General features: G+C 36.6%; 3 protein-coding genes across 7 annotated transcripts; 2 read left to right on the forward strand and 1 right to left on the reverse strand.

Annotated features, from left to right (window-relative positions):
- Positions 1-36: 36 nt before the first annotated feature.
- LOC112177272 (RHOMBOID-like protein 12, mitochondrial) lies at positions 37-6262 on the reverse strand. 5 transcript variants are annotated; one of them, XM_040512189.1, is made up of 12 exons: positions 6182-6262; positions 5550-5624; positions 5402-5467; positions 5057-5195; positions 2592-2712; positions 2190-2309; positions 1866-1970; positions 1605-1640; positions 825-920; positions 700-741; positions 284-343; positions 106-160 (listed from the first exon to the last, which is right to left on the reverse strand). In XM_040512189.1, exons 5-12 carry the CDS (start codon positions 2607-2609, stop codon positions 113-115), a joined length of 525 nt encoding a protein of 174 aa, XP_040368123.1. In that variant the 5' UTR covers positions 2610-2712; positions 5057-5195; positions 5402-5467; positions 5550-5624; positions 6182-6262; the 3' UTR covers positions 106-112. The 5 variants fall into 5 exon arrangements, with proteins under 5 accessions (XP_024171344.2, XP_040368123.1, XP_040368120.1 ...); XM_040512186.1 differs by having other exon boundaries at positions 5550-5927; positions 6182-6242; XM_040512187.1 differs by lacking the exon at positions 6182-6262 and adding an exon at positions 5786-6134.
- Positions 6263-14546: 8284 nt separating this feature from the next.
- On the forward strand, positions 14547-17006 carry LOC112175232 (cytochrome P450 78A5). The gene is made up of 2 exons (XM_024312890.2): positions 14547-15593; positions 16140-17006. Exons 1-2 carry the CDS (start codon positions 14613-14615, stop codon positions 16752-16754), a joined length of 1596 nt encoding a protein of 531 aa, XP_024168658.1. The 5' UTR covers positions 14547-14612; the 3' UTR covers positions 16755-17006.
- A 6445-nt stretch (positions 17007-23451) lies between these two features.
- LOC112177273 (pentatricopeptide repeat-containing protein PNM1, mitochondrial) lies at positions 23452-24768 on the forward strand. The gene has a single exon (XM_024315577.1). It carries the CDS (start codon positions 23452-23454, stop codon positions 24766-24768), a length of 1317 nt encoding a protein of 438 aa, XP_024171345.1.
- The last annotated feature ends 287 nt before the right edge of the window (positions 24769-25055 follow it).

Raw genomic sequence — 25055 nt, forward strand, 5'->3', positions numbered from 1 at the left:
AGTTGCTTTCCCATTGAAAAGGGAATTGAGGAAAACTTTCTTCATTGTCTTTAGTTCTTTCCAAAAATATATCTGAATCATCAGATAATCAGAGTCTCACACTAGGAAAAGTTCAACATCCAAGTTTGTGTGGGTGAATGATTCGGTATTTCAAAACCTGCTAGAAGGCACTGACTAATAGTTAAGATGGTGGAATATCTTCCTACCCTGAACATCTACAAAATGTTGCACAAGTAATCTGCAGAACCATTTAGAATACCCGAAGCCCCATACGAAGTCGTACCCAGGCAATAGTTGCTACTGCGGCGCCGCCCACATGTGCATTTCCTGAGCTACTGTTTCCCTGCAATAACAAGATAATGTTACCAGTACATTTAGAAGTAAATAACTAGGACACTGGTTTGATGGCATAGGGAACAAAGTTCTGGAGTTTCAAGTCCTTAATGAAAAATGAGGCTGCTGGTCATGTCAAGTAGGAAAAAAGAGACTCCTTACTAGTTCAAAGAGGCTAGGTTATCTCAAGATCAATATTGACAGAAAATAAAACCACAATGAACAAGGCCTAATTGTCAAAATACTCATTTGGTCTATAAACCATTAAGTAATGATAATTAATTAATTATGACACAATCCCTGATCTATTCAAGGCCAATGCACAGCACAGACACAGAAATGTGAAAATGGTAGAAACCAACATACCTGTATGATCCTTGAAATGGAATCCCCAATTTGATAGGCCATCTAGATTAGAAAAAGAAAGGTAACTAACTTTAAGTATTTGCATAATAGCCTTTACAAATCACACAACATAGAAGCAAACTTACCAGTAAAATGCTCAGATAGTAGAGGAAAGCTGGAATGCATGTGCAGGGTTGTAACAAGTCAAAGTACATCACAGCAGTAACAGCACCTTGTGCGCCCTAAATGTCACAAACAGACCCAAGAGTTAAATGACCTAAATTTTCAAGTCATGCTCCTGAGAGAATTGAAGTCAGCCTCATCGACTTTTAATCAAACAATTGATGAAAATAATGAATTGCTGGTAGAGTGAAGGTCTACGGTATTCATCAAATCTCACCACTATATAGTCTATGTAACTAGCCTTATGCACGGCATCAATATGCCAGAAAACAAACAGTGACTTGAATAAAGAGACTGCATCCCACAATACCGTGTATAAACCTTAAGTCCTAAGTGGTGATGATGAGAAATGACAAATGCTTTTGGGGAGAAGTCACCTTCCACAGAACATTTTCTTAGAGGAAGTTCAATAGTAAAGATTTGACACCAGACACTCAGAATCTTTTAATGAAAAGAGAAATAAGGAGGAGAAAAACTTTTCAAACTCAGAACTGATGCTGAAAAAAATACATATCCTTTTTATGTTGCCATTTAAAAACTTCATATGATGGATAATGCAATGATAATTCTGACAACAAAAAAATAATAATAATCCTTAGATGAGTTATTTCCTGTAGTACTTTCATTTTTGTAGGATGTCCAAAATTTGTTGGGAAATGATAAACAGAGAATTTACTTTTAGTAGCCTGGTTTGTTGACAAATGTAAGGACCGTAGAATGTAAGGGGTTTGTTGAGAGCCTACCAATGTCAATATGGGACTGTTTGAAAGGTCTCCGTCCTGCAAACAGCAGATCATGAGTATACTAAGACTATAAGTACATTAAAAGTAGAGTGAGTTTTCAATTTTTCATCAATTTACTCATCCAATGAATAATTCTATGGCTGACATTTCAATACCAGGTGATAATACTTTTAAGCAAAAAACAGCGAATCAATCCTTGATGATGGTTGTATCACACAAAACTGACTGAGTTATTATTGTCCTTCTTGAGTATCATGGTACCTTTGATGCAAGCAGGACATATTGCACCAAGTAAAAGACTGAGCCACCAATAGCTCCAGCTAGATACAACTTTAGCAAAAATTCAGGGCCAAAAGTTCTTCCAACCTGGTCAATACATGAACACCAGAAGTATGTTGAAAACTGATCAGATACACCACATGATAAAGAGAATGCAAGAATAGTCCAGCAATCTTATATTTTCTCCAACTATACAAATTGCAAAACACAACATAACAACTTAAAAGGAATATGTGTGTTTACGAAGCTTTAGAACCCAGGAGAAAGCACAGAAGGAGTTTCAAAGGCATCTGAGAAAAAACTTACATCTTTCCCAAAGACAGAGAGTAGGAACATGTTGAGAAGAATATCCTCAACAACCAAGTGACTAAATGCAGAAGTTATCAATGTGTGAAGACGTCCACTTGTGATAATGTATAGTGAGAGCTGCTTACAGAAAATTGACAAGTTAGGAAATTGAAGTTGAAAATGGAATATAATCAGATTAGAACTCAACTGCTATATAAAGAGTCTGCCCGTCAACATTTTGTTTCCTTGAGTCTTTCTTTAGTTTAAGGTCACTTATAAGTAGCCAATGTTTAACATTTAAATATAAACAAGCCACTTCCTCAACAAGAAAGAGCCCACGAAGAAGTGTCCGAAATCAAGTCTAAAAATATAAAAGGTTGACAGCATCTAGTAGCACACAAATTCAAATTGAGGACTCACAGTAAAATTCTTGACCATGAATACAGGATCTGCTATCTTCCATAAAAGAAAAACAGCAAAATTAGCTATAATCAATCCTAAAAGCACGTCATTACTGGATACCCTCCCATGCCATGATCTCCTGCAAACAGGAGAAATAAGTCATCCACAGGAAAGATCTCTCATATATGTCTTAAACTAAAAATATGGTATCAGCGGATGTATGCCTTCCATTAAAAGTCGTTTCAACATTTGAAACACATTGTGTTAATGTAATACATGCAAAACTTTGATAACGAAAACAACAAACAATAGTCAACACAAGATACGCAACGATAGATGTTTAATCCATTGCACACCATAATCTACTGCCTCCACATTTGTTAGCCGCCTGCCTTTTATTTTCCTCAAGTTTTCAACAAAGAAAAGGGGCAGCCTAATGGGATAAAGATGCTTCCATATAGTAAATGAACATTTCACACTTCAAACCACCAAAGGCAAAAATCAAAACTATAAATGTTATGAAAATGCAGAGCTTTTCTTGATGCCTAATATGGAAAGTACGTCTAAATAATCTTCCTAAACAGAGGACATCATGATGATGATGAAAAATAGAAACCATATGGAAAGTCAGATATACTGTTTTTTGATATTTTTCTCTTTTCCATTTGTTTTCCTTGAGTAAGTGAAATCATATGACTTTCATATATATATATATAAAAAACAAGGACCAAAAACAAAAAAGTTCTCCAACTTTATTGTAAAGTAGGAATTTGTTGTAAAGTTTCTAACTTTCCTACAAATTTCTAACTAAGTACATTGAAATCAATCAATCAATCAGATACTTTTCCAGAAAACAAAAAGGCACTACCTAGCACTCAGATGAGCATCAGAACTTGGGAAGAACTGAAAGTTCTGTTTGGGAATTTTTCTTTGGAGAAAGGCAAGCCTGCAATCCGAAAGCCTCTTGCTTGATACTCTCAGAAGGGTATTTGCGGAATCCAAAGAAAAGTGCTTTCTGAGTAATGGGTTGGAGAAAAAGCCATGAACTTTCTGAGTGAGATTGTGTTGATGCTGAAGTGGGTGTGTGGGAAAGGAGCTAAAGAAGAGGTTTTGGGGTGGTTTGGTCAAGGAGAAGGTTTTGTGAGGCTGAAAGTGGAAAAGAGAGGAGCTTGAGAGGGTTTTAGGGAGGTTTGTGGCCAATTTCACAGAAAGAAGCCTCTGCATTTTGTTGTTTAGTTTGAATGAAAGAGCAGGTAACCTCAGTACATGATCAATGGAAATGTGATGGTGTGGAATTTCAAATGCTTCAGACCAAATAAAGAAATGAAATGCTTGAAGGAAAAGAAAGTAAGTAACTTGGCAGGAGTGTGTCCAAGTTTAACTTCAGTTAACAATTTAACCACGGTTCAGTATGTAGGACTCGTTAAGATTTTGGGGGGAATGTAATTTTTTTTTTTATTACGTTTCAAATAGGCTTTTAGTTTTACAGATTGGGCTCCGCTAGAATCTAAATGGGCTTTTTAAACTGCAAGCCCTCTTTATGTTACAGACGAATGACTGTTATCTTTCAAATAAAAGAGGTGGTTTTTGCAGCAAGACTTTGAACAAGACGTACAAGAAAGTGGATTAGAAGTGTTATCAGTCAACCCTCTGCTTCATATACTGTTTTGATTTCAATCTTTTCTGATTTGTATTAATGATTATCATGGTGTATAACTGTATATGAAGATGAGACAGAGAATGAGGAAGCTAGTAGCAGTGGAGCGAGCATCGAACTGTATACAGGATAAGACAAGGAGGCATGATAGATTTGACTGCCAGGTATCTGGTGTAATGTATGAAACAACAGTATTGATGTCCAGGATAAGAGAGGACGCAAGTGATTTGAAGTTATGTATAGCTAGAACCTGCAGAAACCTGGTCAATAAATTAACACAAACTTGATCGTGATCAACTTGTCTTCATATTAATTAGATCATGTTGCAGTCAGTGAGCTGTGACATGTTGGTAAATTATAATTCCAACATTGTAAAGGTCATGGGTTCGATTCTCATTGACATATGTAAGGGTGGGGTGGGCTAAGGGTTTTAAAAAAAATAAAAAAATAAATAAAAAAAAGATCATGTTGCAGTCATCTCTGAGGATTTTGGAAGAAAAATATATTTGAATTTTCAAAGGTTCTGGGCGATTTACTCCACTCAGGAGAAATGTCATGGAAAAATTGTGACATTCTCCTTCGAGGAAAAAAAAGAAGTTCTTTATAACACCCCAGGTCAAGAGTTGAATCGTATTAGATTATGTTGCTTTGCCATTGAAAACGGAAATGAGGAAAACTTTCCTCCTTGTCTTTTGTTTTTCCTAAAATATATATGAATCATGCAAGTTCACACTAGGAAAAGTTCAACATCCAAGTTTCAGTAATTTAAAACCTGCTGGAAGGCCCTGACTAACAGTTAAGTGCTGGAATATCCTAGTTTTCCTACCCAGAACATCTACAAAATGTTGCCAAGTAATCTGCAGAACCATTTAGAATACCCGAAGCCCCATCCGAAGTCGTACCCAGGCTATGGCTGCTACTGCAGTGCCGCCCAAGTGCCCAGATCCTGAGACATGAATGTTTCCCTGCAATAACAACATAATGTTACCACTACATTTACTAGAACAAAAAAACAAGGAGAGTGGTTCAAGGGCTTCTTGGTCGAACTGATTGAGGAACAATGAGGCTGCTTGGTCAAGCCAAGTTGCTAGGTTATCTCTCTTGAACAATATGGACAGAAAATAACAACCATACTGAACAAGCAGTGTGAAAATGGTAGAAACCAACATACCTCCATTATCCTTGGAATATCCTTCCCAATTAGACTTGGAATATCCTTCCCAATTAGAAAGAACCCCTAAAATAGAACAAAGAGAGGTAACCTGTTTAAGTAGTTGCATAATAGCCTCAATAATCACAAAACATAGAAGAAAACATACCAGCAGCACCGCAGGAACTGTGGGGTGGAGGAATATATCAAGCAACATGATAGCATTAACAGCACAACTTGCGCCCTAATGTTACAAACAAACTCAAGAGTTACATGAACTTAAATTTTCAACTCATGTTCCTGACAGAATATAACAACTAATCAAAGTCAGTTGATCAATTTTTGGTCAAACAACCGATGAAAAGGATGAAGCAGGTGGGCATTAAATTATTCATGATCTCTCACCACTCCATAATCACCCTTATGCCAGTGACATGAATTAAGAGACTCCGCCTCTCTGTGCCATTCATAGACCTTTCAAGTCAAATAGTGGGGAGGAATAACAAATCTTTCAGAGAGAAATAAGGTTGCCTTTCATACAGGAACCCTGATAAGATTTGACACCAGACACTTAGTTCCCACTTCACAATTCTTTAATAAAAAGAGGAGAGAAGACCTAGAAACCCAAAGATCAGAATGCTAATTCTGACAAAATAATAAAAACATCACTTTCGTGATTTATTTCCTTCTGGGACTTTCTTATTTGTTGGCCAGTAAATTTGTTGGGAGATGATAAACAGAGAATCTCCTTTCATTTTTTGAGAATGACCCACAGAATGTAAAGGGTTGCTGATAGCTTACCAATTTTGGTTTGATACTGATATTCTCTTTTCTGCCCTGCAAATAACAGAATGTGAGAATGGTGAATACTACATATTTCAGTAAAAGTGCAGTGAAATATCAGCATAATAGTCATCTACTGAAGAACTCTACTTTATCATACCGGTTCCTGCCATGCTGCTGGTAACTTTTCCTCTATGTCATGTGATTTGTTAAGGCTATAGTGCAAATACTTACTATAATTTCTCTTTCTTCTATTTTAGGGGATGTTTCTAATTGGGCAGGATTTCTTAATAAGGGTGAATTCGGTATGTTGGTTTCTCTTGTTTTCATAATTGTCAATGTGTGCATTGCCCTTGAAATAAAGTGGGAGTTGATTTTCATCACTCAATACGTTTTCAACAAAATCCTCACAATTGGACCTTGTTCATCATGCGTTTTTCTTATAACTTTCTGTCCATTTTATTGTTGAAGTGAGATAACCTAGCCCAACTTGGCATGACCAAAAAGCCTCATTGAGTCATTGTACCTTAAAAAATTTCAAACTCCAGAATTTCCTTCCCATGCCATCGAACCACTTTCATTGTCATTTTTTAGTAAACATAGTGGTAACATCATGTAGTTATTAAACAGTACTATCTCAGGATCTGCACACTTGGGTGGCGCCACAGTTGCAGCCATAGTATGGGCAAGACTTCAGAAGGGGTGTCGTTTAGTTTAAACAACTCTGCAGCTGATTGCTTAGGCAGTTAGGCGTCATCTTTCAGATATTCTGACTAGGAAACTAAGATATTCCACATGTAACTGTTAGTCAGTGCCTTCCAGTAGAAAACTAAGATAAATAATGTGAAGTTCTGATGGTTCAGATAAATTTTAGGAAACGAAAGAAAAACTATTCTCTGTAATCTGTATACTGACCTTATTTCCTTCCTTCAAACGCATATGGTGCCTATGAAAAAGAACTCACAGATTCAACTGGACCTTGACCTTTGGTGTTCTAAGAAGTGGTTGCTGATCATGATGCGTAGAATGTTACAACCTTTCCATTCACTTTGTTTAGACGATGATAATCGTCGCCATCCTGTGCTTCGATTATGTACTATGAACATTTGGATTATACAGATTCTAATTTCTGAATATATATGAAGATCTCTGTTTCTGTTTCTCATACTTCATATTCCTTCCTTAATACAAACAAGGTCTGATTACATGTTTTCTACTCTCATTGCAAATCATACTAATGCATGATCCCTTACTTCCAATCAGGTTTGGTCTCATTCCTTTTTTTTTAGTCTTTCAAAACGAAAATTGTAACCAGGTTCATTTAACAATTTTCAATTTTGGGTGAAATTCAGTTAACAAATTCTAAACTCAATTGACCCAACTTTGAGATTTTTCACATGGGCTCTTCTAGAATCTAAATGGGCTTTAAAACTGCAAGCCCTCTTTAGATTGAAAGCCGTATAGGCCCTATAATGTTGTTGCTGAGCATTGGTTGGTAAATTAAGTTGCTGGCATTACCAATCCTATGTGAAAACACGGATTAAAGGATTGGATGAATTTTGGGCTTTGGGGTACGGTTGGGTTGAGTAAATTAGAGTTATCCAGGTTCTCCACTGTCCTTGCAACTCGAGTACTCAACCATTTATAGGCTTTCCTGAACCAAGGTTGATGGAACTTCTAGAATTTTGAAAAGAAAAATTGTTTTGGTGCAATCTCAACTTGTTGCCCAATATATGTTAGTTCAAGTTCAAAGATTTAGGGTTCTTAATGATAGTCTTGAAATTTCTCATGTAAGAAGTATACGTTTGGGTCAAATATCATCTTTCTTTGCCATGAATCCATGATTGCGTACCAAACTAGGCCCTACTAATTGGTTGCAAGTTGGTTGCATAAGAAAATAGGATTTACATGTTCTGCTGTGACCCTTCAAAACTCGGAGTCTCGGACCCTAGTTACTCGCATCATTTCTATGATTTTCAAGGCCCTTGACCAACAACCATATAATTTACACTTGGACACTGTCAATATGGTTCGTCAGAACCCTTAGCTTGGCCCAGTTTCCTTGATTGATAACAATAAGAAACATATATATGATCTGTAATTCTGCATGCAGCTATGAAGATTGTATCTATTCTGTGTTTCTGATTTTGAAGTAGATTTGTTCATGAATTTTTTATTATCAATGGAAACATGCATATAAGCAATGTTGGATGAGAAATACGTACGATCGATTCATTTATGTTTGAAATTCACAGTAGCATACCAAATCAGACAGCAGAATCAGTATTGACAACCCAGAATATTTGGTTTAACTGCTTTGGTAATTGCATTGTTATGCAGTTTTTTTGGTCAACAGCATTGCTTATACACATGAAATCGAACTAGATATTCAAGGCATACAAGAAAGTGATTGAAGGGTTAGGGATTCTTACGACTAATCTATTTGTTGTGGATTAGCCATATAAAAAATTCGTTTAGATTCATGTTGTGGAGAGTAGTTTAGTATCAGTCAACTGACTCATCAACCCTCTCTCAACGCAGATTTAGTGTTTTGGTTTCTAATCTTTTACATTGAGTCCAAATTTCTTGGTATCATGGCAAATCATGTTTCTTTTCTTTTTTTTTTTTTTTTTTTTTTTTGGTACCCGAAGTACTTGTGATCTGTTTGCCAGAACTGAAGGGCCTTTATATGTCCTGAACGAGTTGTTCATTTATCCTTCTTTGCAGTGAGAATCATTAGATCACGCTGCATCTAGCTAGCTTCCCTTTTAAGATTGTGTTTGCAAATTATGAGCTATTTGAATGCCTTTTCTTGTTTAATTCTGTATAGCTTTTATTTTCTTATTATTATATCACTTCAGCCGTGTAGTGTTTCACTTTAATTTTTTTAATTTAGTATCAAAACGAAAAAAGTTGTCTACAAAAATTTAGTATTTCTATTTTTTTTTTTTTTTGAAAAAAACATATGTGACTATATTTAAGTTAAGTAATACATTACAACACACTACGGTATAATTATTCCGACCGGGATGCAAAAGTTGATAGGTACGCACCCTCCTCCTTGTATATTGAAAGTTGAAACCCACACAATGTCTCCCCTAACTTAGGGTTGTGCTTATAAATGCCTTCTATTGGTTTAATTGTTGGGTATGTATGAATTTTTTATTTATGCTGCTAGCTAGTTGATCATTTCTGTGATCAAACTAGTCGGGAACTCCATCCAAGGAATCATGGATTATGATGTATATATAATTGGTTTTGCAGCAAGAATCACCTGTTTACGTTGTGAAGAGAGTGTCTTCTCTCATGCATGTGAGACAACAAGTAGAAAATAAAACAAAGCTAAGTTCTGATCGACATGCAAGCATCTCCATACCAAAATTTTTGACTGTCTGCGTAGTTCCGACAAGGAGTTGAAATCAATCTCTCACATTTTATGGTTTTTCAAATTTCGGAGAGGTACTACTATGTCATGGGCCCATGCCAAGACCCATGGCCAAGAGACCAAAGACGAAGAAATTGAGAGTACTTAGATCAATTCCATCAAAAAAATTATTATCTGATGAACAACGATAATGACATATTTTCACCGAATTATGCAATTTCGGAGAAATTCCTCATTTGAAAACTTCTAAAACTTAAAACAACTAATAGTTAAGTTTTACATTTAATTATGTTAGTTGAAAAATAAAAACTCTAAGAGATCCCTTGTAGAACTTGCACTGCATATATATAGACACTTGCATCAGACATTTTAAGTTTTTATATCCATTAATTTGTTTTTGATTTATGTGCTTATACACATACATACCTTACTGAATAAGGACCCTCATCTAGTACACTGTCACATATATATCCCATGCAGATCCATACAAAATGGCATAATGCAGACCAGTACTATTAGGGCATCTCCAACCCTTTAGTCAAAAGCCAAAGTCATTTGGAAAATTTGACACCCCTAGTGTCATTACTATTCATTATTATTTTGCATATCTTCAACCCCCTTTAGTCAAAAGTCATACCCATTTCATAATTTTAATTATTTTAGATAGTTATTTAACTACAATATGAATTTATATATCATACATAATAATCTTATATAATATACCGTCGTTTAAATTTTTTTTAGAAATTTTTATTTTATTTTTTCAAGTTTTTCTAGTTTAAAACTACATTACTCTATTATTAGCCATTGAATTTAATTTATCGCATTTTTCTGACTGTCAGATTAGAAATTAAGTAATTATATATTTTATTTTTTAACTTTTGGTATCAATTAATTTTGGCCTTCCATTTTGAATTGAATTTATGAGGAGTGAATCAAAGCCGCTCATTTTGAATAGTGAAAGGTGGGACCCAGCCTTCTTCCCCTAAGCTATTTTGGTTTTCTACCTTTATTCCTTAGTCATTTTGACTCAAGCTATAGCTCAAAAGCCATTTTGACACCCTCTTGATATGCATGGGTTGGAGATGGTGAAAAAAAAACCCCTTAGTCATTTAAGCTTTTGACCCCATTGTTAGAGATGCCCTAATTATATACTCTCATGCATGCAGATCAAAACCCTAAATGCAGATTTGCACACACGTACCAATGTACCATGCAGCTAGGGTTAATTAATTAGTCATTCCGCTAATTAATTTGAATTCTTCCAATGAAAATATATACTAAACCCTTGGTTTTGTCCCTTTGTTTAACTGCTGGGTTCTAGGTAATTGTTCTATACTTAGAAAGCAAGTAAATGTCCAAGATCCTCCTGCTGGTAAAAGATCCTGTTGTTTGACTCAATATTCAACCTCTTTTTGAATATAAGATACGCATGACGTACTGTCTGCAGGCAGGTTGTTTATAGAATCTATTATCATGTTGTTTACAGCTAATCAGCTATTCGATGCTTACTGTAACTCAGAATCTAATTACTTTTAACCCTAATTGGATCAGAGTGGGAACAAGTACGTGCAGGGTTGATTGGGTAAAGTGGTAAACATAGAGAAATGCCGTTTACGACCAATTTAAGTAACGTTGTTTAACACAATACTCCATTACTTTATCCAACACAGTCAAACGCTTCAACATTATGTCTCTGTGTTCTCTAGTCAGAAACATGTTGTGCAGGTTAAGGTTTCGTATCAAAGATATGAGGCAGAAACCTTTTCACACTCGTAAACAATTATCATAGGCTCCGGAATTGCATTTCTGTTATTCCTTTAGCAAACACACCAAACATGTTTAACGACCACCAAGAAATTTAATACTTAGTCATTATAATATATTTCTGAATCGAAGAAGTTGACGCGTAGGGTGCAGCTTAATTATTTGGCAACTTTAGTGCAGCATGCATATATCCACTAATGCTAATTAATTCAAACATTCAACCGACAGTTGTATAGTATTAACGTACATGTAACTAGCTAATTAGTTCTGGAATTAATTAATTTGTATTTCATTTTGGCCTAACCCTTCAATTAATTAGTTTGCCACTCGTATATGCGAGTCATGAGTGATCCAAGTGGATGGTTAAAATATTTATCTGTACTTATATTGTCAGTACCTAACGTAAGCTTGGACTTGTTTGTTATACACGTATACATACATATAGGTCGTTTGGTATATACAAATGTATGTCTTTTGTGTATTGATCTATGTACATAACTACATACAATATAATTAATTAATTACGTATGTTAGAGTCGTTCATTTTCCTGTGGGAATATATACCGTAGTAGAATCATTACCAATTGCAAGCTGTGCGCCATGACATTTCTACTTTTGATCAGGGTCTCGCAACTGTACAATGTCTTGAAATATCAAATTTATCTCTTAATTAAGAAAAATTCTTAGGTTCACCCATAGGGTGAATGAGTATATTCACCCCTTTGTCGATTAATATATTTTTACTTAATAAATTTATAATTCAACTGTTTATATCTTAAATTATCCTTTAAATATCATCTCAGTAAAAAATCAATCGAATCGGAAATCATTTAATTATCTAATTGAATCAAACAAATGGATGGTTCTAACAACACTTACTACTATTATGATGAACCGTCCATGTATTTCATAGAAATGAATAACTAAAAGGTCTTCAATTTGATTGATTTTTTACAGAGGTAATCTTTATATTACGTTATACAACATAAACGGTTGGATTAGAAAATTATAAAGTTATTATACGTTAATCGCAAGAGAGGGTGAATGAGCTCATTCACCCTAGGGCTGACCTAAGAATTGTTCCTTAAGTAATTAGTCAAATGCTAAAAGGGAGATAACCATACTTTTTGGATTTATTTCATTACTCTTGTATCCACTCTTTGAGTATCTGCTACGCTTGAAATTAACTTTTAGGTCTAGTAATAATTGTTTAGAATATATACATCCCACATGGGAAAAAAGGGACTTTGCCTATGAGTTTATAAGGATTTGGGCCACTCTATCAATTGCCAATTGGTTTTGGATGTGAACCCCATATTACTTTATCATAGTATCAGAGCGGGTTACCCACGTGTGCATGTCTCACTGCCACACGGGCTCCACGTCACCCAAAGTTATCCACGTATATGGCTTGAAAATTCTCCACACGTGCGGGGGCGTGTTGAGAATATATACATCCCACATGGGAAAAAATGGACCTTGCCTATGAGTTTATAAGTGTTTGGGCCACTCCATCCATTGTCAATTGGTTTTGGATGTGAACCACAGATTACATTATCAATTATAAAAGAAGTGCGTAACAAAATAACAGAGGTTGACATTTGACATATAACATGCATTTCACCAAGTCTCTTCACGTTCACTCTTACTATTAAGACAAAAGTCTGCGTAAGTAAAGAGTCAGTTGACATACTACTAGAGCTATATCAATCTCAAAATGGAAACAAGTTACTTAATGCTCCAACGCACACTCAAGAGGCACGAATTTACTTATTCTTTTCATTATTGAGACAATTATTGCAAGAACGTCATTAAACTTAAGAGTTAGACAATTTTCAGAAATAAAAAGACAATATTGCAACCAAGAAAATTACTTAGGCCTCGTTTGGTAGACAGAAAGAAAATTGGTTCCTTAGTCTTTTCCATGTATTGGGAAAATAAATTTCATACTGGTTTCTCTACCAATGTTTAGGAACGCCGAGAAAGTAATCAAACAATGTATTTTACTTTCTTTCCGATGTTTGGTTCGTGCATAAATAGAAAAGTAAGTAGGTAACATCAATTGTTCTAATTATATTCTTATTATCAAATTAAACATAAACAAATCAAGATTCAAAAGTTTTTTTGATAAAATTGATAAATAATAACATTTAAAATGATTTTTAGAGTAAGCAATTAATGCAGAGAAAATATGAGAGAAAGTGAATCCCATGGGGTGTGGGAGGATTGACTCCCCCCCCCCCCCCGACCAAAAAATAAATTTTCCCTTTATGCAAGAAAATTGTTCATTTCCTTCGACGTGCCAAACATATAAAGGAAATGGTAAAGTTTCTCTTCCCAAGTTTTCCGTTTAGCGAACCAAACGAGGCCTAAAGGTATATTATTAAAATACCTTGAGGTTTTTAATTTGGGAGCAATGGTGTCTTCTCCACTAAAATGTATTTTCTTTTGGGAATTTGTCAAAAACTGCCTCCAAAAATAATGATTTACAAAACTATAATATCTCGATGTAATTTTTGGAAGAATGTAAAACTTACATGTAGCAAAATAAATTACTGTATACTAACTTGAAAAATAAATTCTAAAATTTACTATAATATAGAAAATCATTGCATTCCTGATAAAAATTAGTGAAAAGTTGCTGTAATAGAGAAGCACGAATGAAATTCCTTGCTTGTTGTAATAGAGAAGCACGAGTGAAATTCCTTGCGGTCCATACATGCAACGAGCGCACAATTCATACAGGCATACATGCAACAAGTCATGATGAAGTTCTAAATTCAAATCCCCTATTTGAATGTTGAAAGGTATATATTTACTGGAAACTTTTGAGGATTAAAACTCATAAATATGAGCAAATGAAAAGCTACCTGGAAAACCTGTCCCATTGTAACGGCTGAGATTCTCACCCATTGAGTTTTAACAACTAGGTCATAAGTAACTCAAATGAAGGGCTCCAAAATTTCGTACACTAGCATATATAGTAAAATGACATTACAGTCTCTCGTAATCGTGAGCTTGCAATCCAAGTACCAACTTGGCACAATGGGCAGAATCATAATTTCATGAACGAGACAGCCCAAAGTAGGGCTTTTGATTCTTCGAGGTAAGAAATGCATTAACTACAGTAAGAAAGTAAGAAAATACTTAATCAGCGGGGCATTCCAAAAGCCACTCACTTAATTTCTATATAAACCTCACACTCTTCTTCTTCTTCCATCATCAAAAATACCTCATCATTAGCTTTTCCCACTTTTTCCACTCTTATTTGCCTAGTAAACACAGAAAGACTCAGAAATGTCCATGGAAACCAACTCTGTGTTCATTCCCCTAGCTGGGTTTTCATCAGTTCTGAGCCTCGAGTTGTTTCTCTGTCTCTTCGTCTTCGTCTTCATTTTCTCTTTCTGGCTCTCACCCGGTGGCCTCGCTTGGGCTCTGTCCAAGCCGAAGCCCCAGGCAGATACCAGGGCGGCCATCCCTGGCCCTTCCGGGCTGCCTATTCTCGGCTTGGTCCTGGCCTTCACTGGCTCTCTTACTCATAGAGTCTTGGCCAAACTAGCCGAGACCTCAAAAGCCAAACATTTAATGGCGTTTTCTGTCGGGTTCACTCGCTTTGTCATCTCCAGCCAACCTGACACGGCTAAAGAGCTTCTTAACAGCTCGGCCTTCGCTGACCGGCCTATCAAAGAGTCGGCCTACGAGCTCTTGTTCCACAAAGCAATGGGCTTTGCGCCGTTCGGGGAGTACTGGAGAGGCTTGAGGAGAATCTCGTCAACCCACTTGTTCAGCCCGAGGAGGATCGCCTGTTTCGGGGGGTTTAGGGAGGGAATCGGGCAAAAAATGGTGGACGAAATGAGGGTTTTGATGGAGAAGAATGGTGAGGTTGAGGTTAGGAAGGTGTTCCACTTTGGGTCCTTGAACAATGTGATGATGAGTGTGTTTGGGAGGAGCTATGAGTTCGGAGAAGAGGGTGAGGGTCATGTTCTTGAGGAGTTAGTGAGTGAAGGGTATGAGTTGCTCGGGGTTTTCAATTGGAGTGACCACTTTCCTCTTTTGAGTTTGTTGGACTTGCAAGGTGTGAGGAAGAGGTGCAAGAAATTAGTGGACAAAGTGAATGACTTTGTTGGGAAAATCATAAAGGAACATAGGGTGAAGAGGACTGAGAATGATGGGGTTTTGGGTGGTGGTGATGAAAGTAGTGGGGATTTTGTGGATGTGCTTCTTGATTTGGAGGAGGACAACAGACTCAGTGATTCTGATATGATTGCAGTTTTGTGGGTAAGTTAATCTGAGTTTTAAAAACCAATTAATTGTTTTTGCTCATTGATTAGGTTAATTGCGGTTTCATCAATGATTTACTAGGATCTTACTGCTAATCAATTTAATTTTTCTTGTTAATTAATTATATTCGCTGATACTACTCGTACGAGTCCTATCCATTATATATGCTATTGCTTTGGCACTTTTCTCAGTCTCAGATTTGCTTATAAGGCTGGTTGTTACATATGTATATAACTCACCATTTGCTGTTGGTTTCTCTTTCAGAAAGAGATATATTCCATTTACAGTTAAGCTATTCTGATGCTAAATCACCTTTGTTTTGTTGTAACGGGCATATTATAGTAAAACGTACTCTTCTCCGAGATTGAACCTTTTTTTCTTCAGTATATTAATTACACTAATCGGATCTGCTTATTATTTGTGCCAAGTGTTGTGTCATACTAAAACGTTCATATATGGTCAAACTAAAAATTGCATATTCTTACTTTTCTTGCCTAACAATGGATTTAATGTTATGAAACTTTTTTCTTACAAATATTTCAGGAAATGATATTCAGAGGGACTGACACAGTGGCAATCCTGCTAGAGTGGATTCTTGCCCGGATGGTTCTCCACCCAGAAATCCAAGCCAAGGCCCAATCGGAGATCGACACCGCCGTCGGCAGCCCTACTCTATCTGTATCCGATTCCGACCTCCCCAACCTACCCTACCTCCGCGCCATAGTCAAAGAAACCCTACGAATGCACCCACCAGGACCCCTCCTGTCCTGGGCTAGGCTCGCCATCCATGACACCCACATCGGCCACCACTTCGTTCCGGCTGGCACCACCGCAATGGTCAACATGTTCGCTATCACACACGACGAGGGCGTGTGGGCCCAGCCCAATGAGTTCAAACCTGAGAGGTTTATGAATGAAGAAGGTAGTGTTTCCATTATGGGGTCCGATCTGAGGTTGGCTCCCTTTGGGTCTGGAAGACGAGTCTGTCCAGGTAAAGCCTTGGGGTTGGCCACCGTGGAGCTCTGGCTTGCTGTGCTGCTGCAAAGCTTCAAGTGGGTCCCATCTGATCATGGTGTGGACTTGTCTGAGAACCTGAAACTTTCTTTGGAGATGAAGCACTCTCTGGTCTGCAAGGCTGTTCCTAGGGTTGTGATCTGATAAACCTAGTGTTAAGTTGCTGCTTTGTGGGATCTGATATATTGCAGCTGGAAGTTTGAAGCTTTTTTTTCTTAAGCTTTTGGTAATTAGGTAATTTGATAATTTGAAAAATGTACGTGTTTGGTTTGGGATTGATTTAGATCTTTGTAGGGCATACGTGGAAGTAAAATTTCATGTGTACTAGCTTGCTTGTTAATTGCAGACATAAAGTTTTTATCATCATATATCAATGCAATGCCAGTTTGTGATTTGTTTATCTCGACCTGCAGATTAAATTATAATTATAAATATATACATATATGTGTGTTAGCTAAAATGTGTATTATATGCGTATAAAATTTAAGTATGTGTATAATTGAAAAAAATTTCAATATGGTGTATTGTAATTGTAGACTCAGTTTTTTTTTTGCACGCTATTTAGTTCGACATTTTTAAACACATACGCGTATCTTTTTTATACGGAGTAAAAATATTTAGAATTTTGAAAGAAAAAAAAAACTAAAGTAATAGTTAGTTAAAACGCGTATAATTGAAAAAAAATTCAGTACAACGTATTGTAATTCAAGTGTCTGATAGCATTATATTTGGGTGTCATATCCTTTTCTTTATGTTTTGTTACATTTCAGAAATGATATAAAGTAAAAACAATAGTTTAGAGTAAATTATTAGTTATTTTCTTACAAAAATAGTGTTTTATATATCTGTATTTTTGAACCTCTTTTTTACTACTTGCTGAATTATACAAGTATAAATTTGCTATATTGCTTTTTTTTTTTACACTAAATATTTGACCGTATAACTAGATCAGGTAAACCGAATAATACATGTACGATTTTTTGCCGAATTATACACGTCCTTTTTTTATAGGACAATTCTTAGGTCCACCCCTATGGTGAACTAGCATATTCACCCTCATTGTCAATTAACATACTTTTACTTAATAAATTTATAATCCAACCATTCAAGTTGTATAATGTAATACAAAGATTAGCTTTGTAAAAAATCAATTAAATTGAAGACCTTTTAGTTATTCATTTATATGAAATACATGGACAATTCATCATAATAGTAGTAAGTGTTGTTAGAACTATCCATTTGTTTGGTTCAATTAGATAATTAAACGATTTCCGATTCGACTGATTTTTTACAGAGATGATCTTTAACTGCTAATTTAAGATATGGACCATTGGATTATAAATTTATTAAGTAGAAGTATGTTAATCAACAATGGGGGTGAATATGCTAGTTCACCCTAGGGGTGAACCTAAGAATTGTTCTTTTTTATATATATAGCTAGTTGGTCAAGAAAGAATCTATTATTAACTCCTCTCGTTGTTGTAGCTAAGAAGAAGATTATTCGTCATAGGCGAGTTAATAGGGTTTCAAGAAACAAAGTGCCTAGGGTGTCAAGAGTGATATATTTCTCATTTTATCTTATAACATGCATACATAACAGATAGACGAGTCCAAGAAACTACTAATAATCACCGGCCAATAATCACATATATTGTTTGGGTTGCATGTCTTAGGAGTATGGTTTGTGCAATTCAATCAACACACAAGTTCAGTTATAAAATTACACTTCATATCTTCAATCTACATATAAAATTATCCCATTCGATCGTCGAAAAAGAAAAAAAAATTTGATCACCTTCAGAAATCAGAATCAAGTTTTAAATTATGCATGTAATTTGACTAAATCATGAATTAGTTAGCTGGGGTTGCAACAATGTACGTTTGGAAAAATTTTGACAATATTAAGCCTATACTAAGGGGAAATGTATCATATGTTAAGCTTTTATGTAAAATTTCATCGACGTTGAAGAACATTACTCTTAAGACCCGTCATACATTGTGGTCCAAAAAAAACTTTTGGTATGAATCGCATATTGTATGCTTTACGATTTGTGTCCTTGAGGCATCCATTGATCCATTTGGGGTGAAAGAGTCCATTTATGAACTTTATTCTTGCATGATGTGTGTTATCTTTAATTCTTTTTGATCTCGTAGCTGCACACCGCCTTTTGAATGTGAAGTTCAAGAGAAAATAATTAAGGCTAGCTGCTTATATCATTAGCATAACACTGGGTATGGAGTATGGGCAATTCATCAATTGAGACCTAGCTAGTAGCTACCTGTATCAATTTAGTAAAACTAATTAACAAAAAGAAAAGAGTTAATTTCCTGCTTTCGATTTGATCAAACAATGATAATAGGAACTTTAAATGATTGGGGAATAAGAACCTTATAGACCAAACAATGATAATAATGCATATATCATGATATGGGTCACCTCTTTTATGAGGATCCAAATCCTTCTTAAGAATATATTTCAAGGAAGATGTGCCTGTGAAAAGCTTTGCTCCTTTTCTCCAGCTATAAAGAAGATGCAAAACAGAATTGAATATCCAATTAAACTAACACTATCTAATTTTGTTCTACGTTTTTATCCACATATATAAGTGTACCAAGTAGTTGCTTTTGGCCTTCTTCTTCTTTACGATGATTCTCATTCCTCAGTCGCACCCATCCCTATATACCTTTCCTAGCTAGCTTCCTACTACTAGCTATTATACCCTTCTTAATCTCAAGCGATCTCATCACAATCTCTAAAATATGTATCATATGCTAAACCCTATTTGTACATTCCATTTCCAAGGTTATTTATGCAACAACTGAAAATCGTTTGGTTATATACCTGCTTGGTGTAGGTTTATAGACATTATAGTAGTCAAATGACTAAACAATCTTTAGTTTAAATAATTTTTTGTTTGAATATATATAAAAAAGATTTTTTTTTTTTTATCGAGATCACACCGTTTTCTCAAATAATTCCTTAGTGCAAAGACTAATCTATGCTGGGGGATCATGTCAGAACGGTTCCCCCCTGGCCACCAAGAATAGATTGAGATTTAACTTCAATGAGAGATTATTCAGAGTACCGCCGTGCACTTGCACCAACATAAATGAATGGTTAGATTGCATTAAATACACTTTTTGTTTATTAAAAATAAAATTAATAATAAATATCAAGGGTTGAGATTATTTTATAAGGGTTGGGTCACTTACACCGTCGGTGCATAGAATAATTTCCAAACTTCAATCAATGTCGGCGGGATTCGAACCTGGTTGTGGGGATAACACACCTGGAAACTCTTACCAACTCAACCACCTATGGTGGTTAAATATAAAGAAGAACTTGAAAATTGGTGAATCTAGTCATTAATTTACATCTTAAAATGAGGAGAGAGTATTTAATACACTAATGTGCACTTGCACCTATATCAAGCTATATAAATGAACGGTTGGATAACATCAAGTATACTTTTTATTTAAAAAAAATGGTCTATAAATATCAACGTCTGAGAATTATTAGATCTGTTGGTGATGTAAAGAATAATTTTCCCAACAAATGGGGGCGTCGATTTTTACTTTTCTTAAACCCCCTCTACAGATATACGGATCGTGGCCTGATTTTATTGATTGTGATCGAATACTGTCAACAAATGGCATATATATCCGTACAGAGGTGTACATCTCCATCATCGTCGACATAACAATGACATGATTAGGAATCCAGAAAGTTGAAAAAGACTATATGTATTAATTCCATGGTACGATGCGTTAATATTATAACTACTAATTTTTCCAATTGGGTCTCAAAATTCAAGTCATCAATTCCTTGTGGCCAAAAAAGAAAAGACAGTATATATTTCATGTTCATGGCTCTAGGCAGGCTCTAGAGGCCACATGTATGGTTCATTGTGATCATGCTAGGAAAATTTGTACTTTTTGGTCACAGAACTTTCTATGTGAATAATATGATCACGCATATATACCAGAAGATATTGAATGCAGAAAGTTTATAAGGAATTAGCATGGCATGGCATCTCTAGGCAGCTAGCTAGGTAGCTAGCTAGTATTGTTCGAAGACTAATTTGTGGGCTACCGAGGAACTTAGGTTCTCTTAGTCTTAAATCTTAATACAAGAACTATTATTGGTCATCATGCGAAAAGAATATATCGTTTTTTTTGAGGAGGAAAAGAATATATCGATTTGTTTCAGTTGATCATCAATTAATAATATCTTCAAATTTCTTTAAAGACTTTAATATGCATTTGAATATTAATACTAAGAGTGAATGTTACGACTATAGACGGTAAAGCTCTTGTTTTTCTCACTTCCCTTCTATTTAGTAACTTGTGCACTGATCCTACAGAGAATATTGGATTAATTGTACAATAATTATTACATAATTCAAATAGCCGAAATACATTTTGAAATATATCCTGGCAAAATCCTTAAGCAAATTCAAGCTTTTTAGCGGCTTGATTACTCTCATAATCATTTGATCGAATACTATTTTGAAACATAAATATGAATGACAATGATAATGTATCTGTAAATTCCAGAAAGTAAAGAAAAGCGGTTTGCTTAGATATGAAATAGCCTACAGAAGCCCTTATAATTTAAGAGAATTTATCTAAACACTACTCATCACAACCTTTATAACGTACAAGCATGGAGGATATGTAGACCCGAAATGATCTTCATGCTTTGGCATGAGATCGAATACTATGATTTTGGGTAGCCAAGTGTTCAATAAAAAACAGCAATTAACCAGAGTCCAGAGTCTTTCATACTGTGCTTGAAAACCATAGCTAGGTTCGAAAGGCTAAAGAAGCATGCATTATGCATATGAGCAAATCATTATATATCCACCACCCTAGTCATACAATCCATATATTCTATATAAACCGAATTCTTATATATAGATTGTAGTATATATTTCAAGGGATCGATCCCTAGCTTATAACATTTTATGAGTAATGAAGTGCGGCTGATGTATTGCATTGTTTATTGGGTGTTCTGTTCACAATAATATGCTCTTGTTGGATGCTTCTCCAACATATGCTTTAATTTATTATACAGACCCAAAAAAAAAAAAAACATATATGCTTTATTATAGTTAAAAAACAAAAGTGTGCAAGCTAGCTCTCACTTAAACAAGGACCACTTGGTCCTTATATTTAGTGCTTAAGCCTTAATTAATTAGTTACGATATAATTATACAAGCACAAGTGGTGTCATTAGGACAATGGATCAATTAATAGATTTGTCCTTGTGATCCCAGGTAGGAAGAAAACCAGACCCTTTTGGAGGGTACATGAATTTATTCCAAAGTTCAAAGGTTTCATACTATGGATAATGAAAATATATCAATAGTGTTCTCATAGTCCGTAATTGTGGCAATTGCCTTTAAATTTATATCCTATCACCGAATCACGTATATGCTTGTTTGTGCTAGCTTTATTAGTGTGAGATGGGATCCACTCATAGACATGCCTAATTATGCTTACCCTGTTCATCATCATCTTTCTGATAGATTATGTGTTCACAATGATGACAATCACAATAATTAATGATACATCATATGATTACTTGAATAGAGAGATTGAAGTAGTTCTGAAAACTAATTAATTGTCTATCTTCATCATCACTCTTACTTTATTTGTGTCATGGGTCACTGCTGCGACTGACTGTTAATCTCGCTTGATCGATCGAGCTAGCTACTGGTGTATTAAGAACAAGTTCACCCGTAGTCAAGAAAATGCAAAGTCGAGAAGTCAATAATTCGACTGGTCAAGTTACTATTCACTGCCACTGGACATGGGTTTACACCCGTTGTTTTTCTTGCCCGGGCAACACTGTTCACATTTCCACTATTCACTCAAAAACCACTGTTCACCAGTGGGGTTTCACTGTTCAAATTTAATGTTCACTTTTACTGTTCACCCCACCACTGCGCTCCCCCATTCGTCCGTGGAGGACATGCCCTCTCTCTTCCGCGTCTGTCTCTGCGCAGTACCTGTGACATCAGCCACGTTGTGCTTCTCTCCAAACTTGCAGCAGCCCAAGCCTGGGCAAGAAAAAAGGCAACGACATGGAATTTATCTTGCCCTGGGTCAAAGAAAGGCAGAGTTTGCCTGGTTGAAAAACCACCGGTGGAAGGGAAATTTTGCTGTAGCCTGGTCACCACATCATCATTCCCTCATTTTGCCTGGGCAAAGTCATACCGATGGACTTACTCTAAGTATTAACCATATTCTTATGGCTAGCTTCTAGCCCTATAATTCAAGGTCGTTCACTAGCCATCACTTTTGGGGATCTAAATGGAAGTCAGTTGTGTGCAACAAGGATCTTTAGAAAGCTTAATCACATATGTGCGATGAAGTCCCCGTTTTTTTTTTTTCTATTAAAAGATGACGTCAACACTAACAACAACCTACAAGAGAATAAGTATGTCTAAATGACCATAAGACCTTTACGCAATACAAAATTTGTTTAAATAATATAAAGAAACAACATGAAAGCGTGGTAGATAGGTCGGCCATTTTATCCTTTCCAATTTAACCACCGAAAATAAAATGGAGTACGGTACATAATTGAAAGCTTTTAGCTAGCAAATATTCTCTTTACTATATGGGCTTGTGTTGTTATAAGATTACTAATGGGCCTAAAGATATGAACAGAAACAGAATCCCGGGCCTTCACTAATGGGCCAAACCTCCGATCATTTTCTTCTTTTTCGGGTTAAACCGTTTCCCACCATTTTTCGGATCCCTAAACCCTTAAACCCTCTCCTCTCTCTCTCTCTCTCTCTGTCTCTGTCTCTAAAAAAGAAAAAGAAAAAAAATGCGACCTTTACCGGCTCTGCAACTCCGGCGACTTCTGCTCCGCCACCTCTCAACCTCTTCTCCTCCGCTGCCGCTTCAAACCCACATCCCATTTCCCTCAAACAAACCCACCCATTTCCACAATTCCCAACCCACCATAACCACCGCATCAATCTCTCACCCCAAACCCTTCTCCTCCTCCATCTCAACCCGACCCGTCCCACATCCCAACCCGGCCCAATTAGCCCACTCCCTCTCCACCGAGCTCCTGCGCGACCCCGACTCCGACGCTCCCTCCGTCTCCCGCCGCCTCCAATCGACCTTCCCCCGCTTCGCTCCGACGCCGTCTCTGGTCCGGTCCGTACTCGACCTCTCCGCCGACGCCGACCGCCGCGCAATTCTAGGATTCTACAGCCGGCTCATCTCGAATAACAATCTCGATCACGGCGACCAGATTCTGTCGTTTTTCGTGGACTATTTCGGGCAGAGGAGGGACTTCAAGGCGGCCCATGATGTGATTCGTATGGGCCGGAAATTCGCCGGGCCCAAAACCGCTGCTTCGAACTTTGATGGGATGGTTAGAGCAGGGAGGGTTTCGCAGGCTGTGGCTTTTTTTGATCATATGGACGTTGAGTACGGGATCAAGAGGGAGAGAGGAGCTGTCAAATTGGCGGTGGAGAAGGTCTGCGAAAATGCTTTTGCTGCCGAGAGAATGGTGAGGCGGTTGGCCAATGAGGTTCCCAAAAATGTGGAGACTTGGAATGTGGTGGTTAGTTGCTTGTGTAAGATTAGGAAGACGGAGGATGCATTGAAGTTGTTTCACAGAATGTGTGGTATGGGGGGTCGTGAGCCGGGGTTTGGTCCGAATGAGACTACTTATGTTGTGTTGGTTAGGAGCTTGTACAAGGCGGGGAGGATTGAGGAGGGAGACGCAATGCTTGAGAGGATGAAGGCGGCGGGGCTTAAGGTTGATAACAAGGTTTATTATCGGATTTTGAAGACATTGTCTAGTGTTGGGAAGTTTGATCATGCGGTGAGTCTTGTGAAGAAGATGAAGGAGGATGGGTGTGAGCCTGGGGTCAAGGTTTATCTGCTGATGATGGATAAGTTGAGTGGTGATTACCGGGTTGATAAAGCGGTTGCACTCACCAAGCCGGGGCAGTTGAAGCTGAGGCCGAGGTTGCACGAGCTGCACGAGCCTTTCAAGAGGAAGCAGAAGCCTGTGAAGCACAAGGAAACAATCAGTGAGAAGGTGAAAAGGAAGAGGAGACGTATTAAGCAAGTAAGGTTGCTATTTGTTAAGAAGCCCATAAGAGGGCTGCATCGACCCTTCTGATGTAAATACGTCATCACTTGGAGTTTTGATCAAGTTAAGTTACCGAGGGGAATTGTTTTGATCCAAGTTAATGTTCTGCTTTTTTACATTATTGTTAGAAATAAAAGGTTTCTCTTCTGTCCAGGCCATGTTTTTTCTGCTCTAGTGATTTCCACATGCTTTACAATCACGAGTAATGAATACAGCACTATTATTTGCATATGCGACGTTTTCGTTCTCTTCTCCCGCAATCTCCTTCTACCCTGCCAAAGCTGTGTTTCCAAACTTTCATATGGTGAAAATTGTAG

This window comes from Rosa chinensis, chromosome 7 (assembly GCF_002994745.2).
Source record: "Rosa chinensis cultivar Old Blush chromosome 7, RchiOBHm-V2, whole genome shotgun sequence".
Taxonomy (NCBI): Eukaryota; Viridiplantae; Streptophyta; class Magnoliopsida; order Rosales; family Rosaceae; genus Rosa; species Rosa chinensis.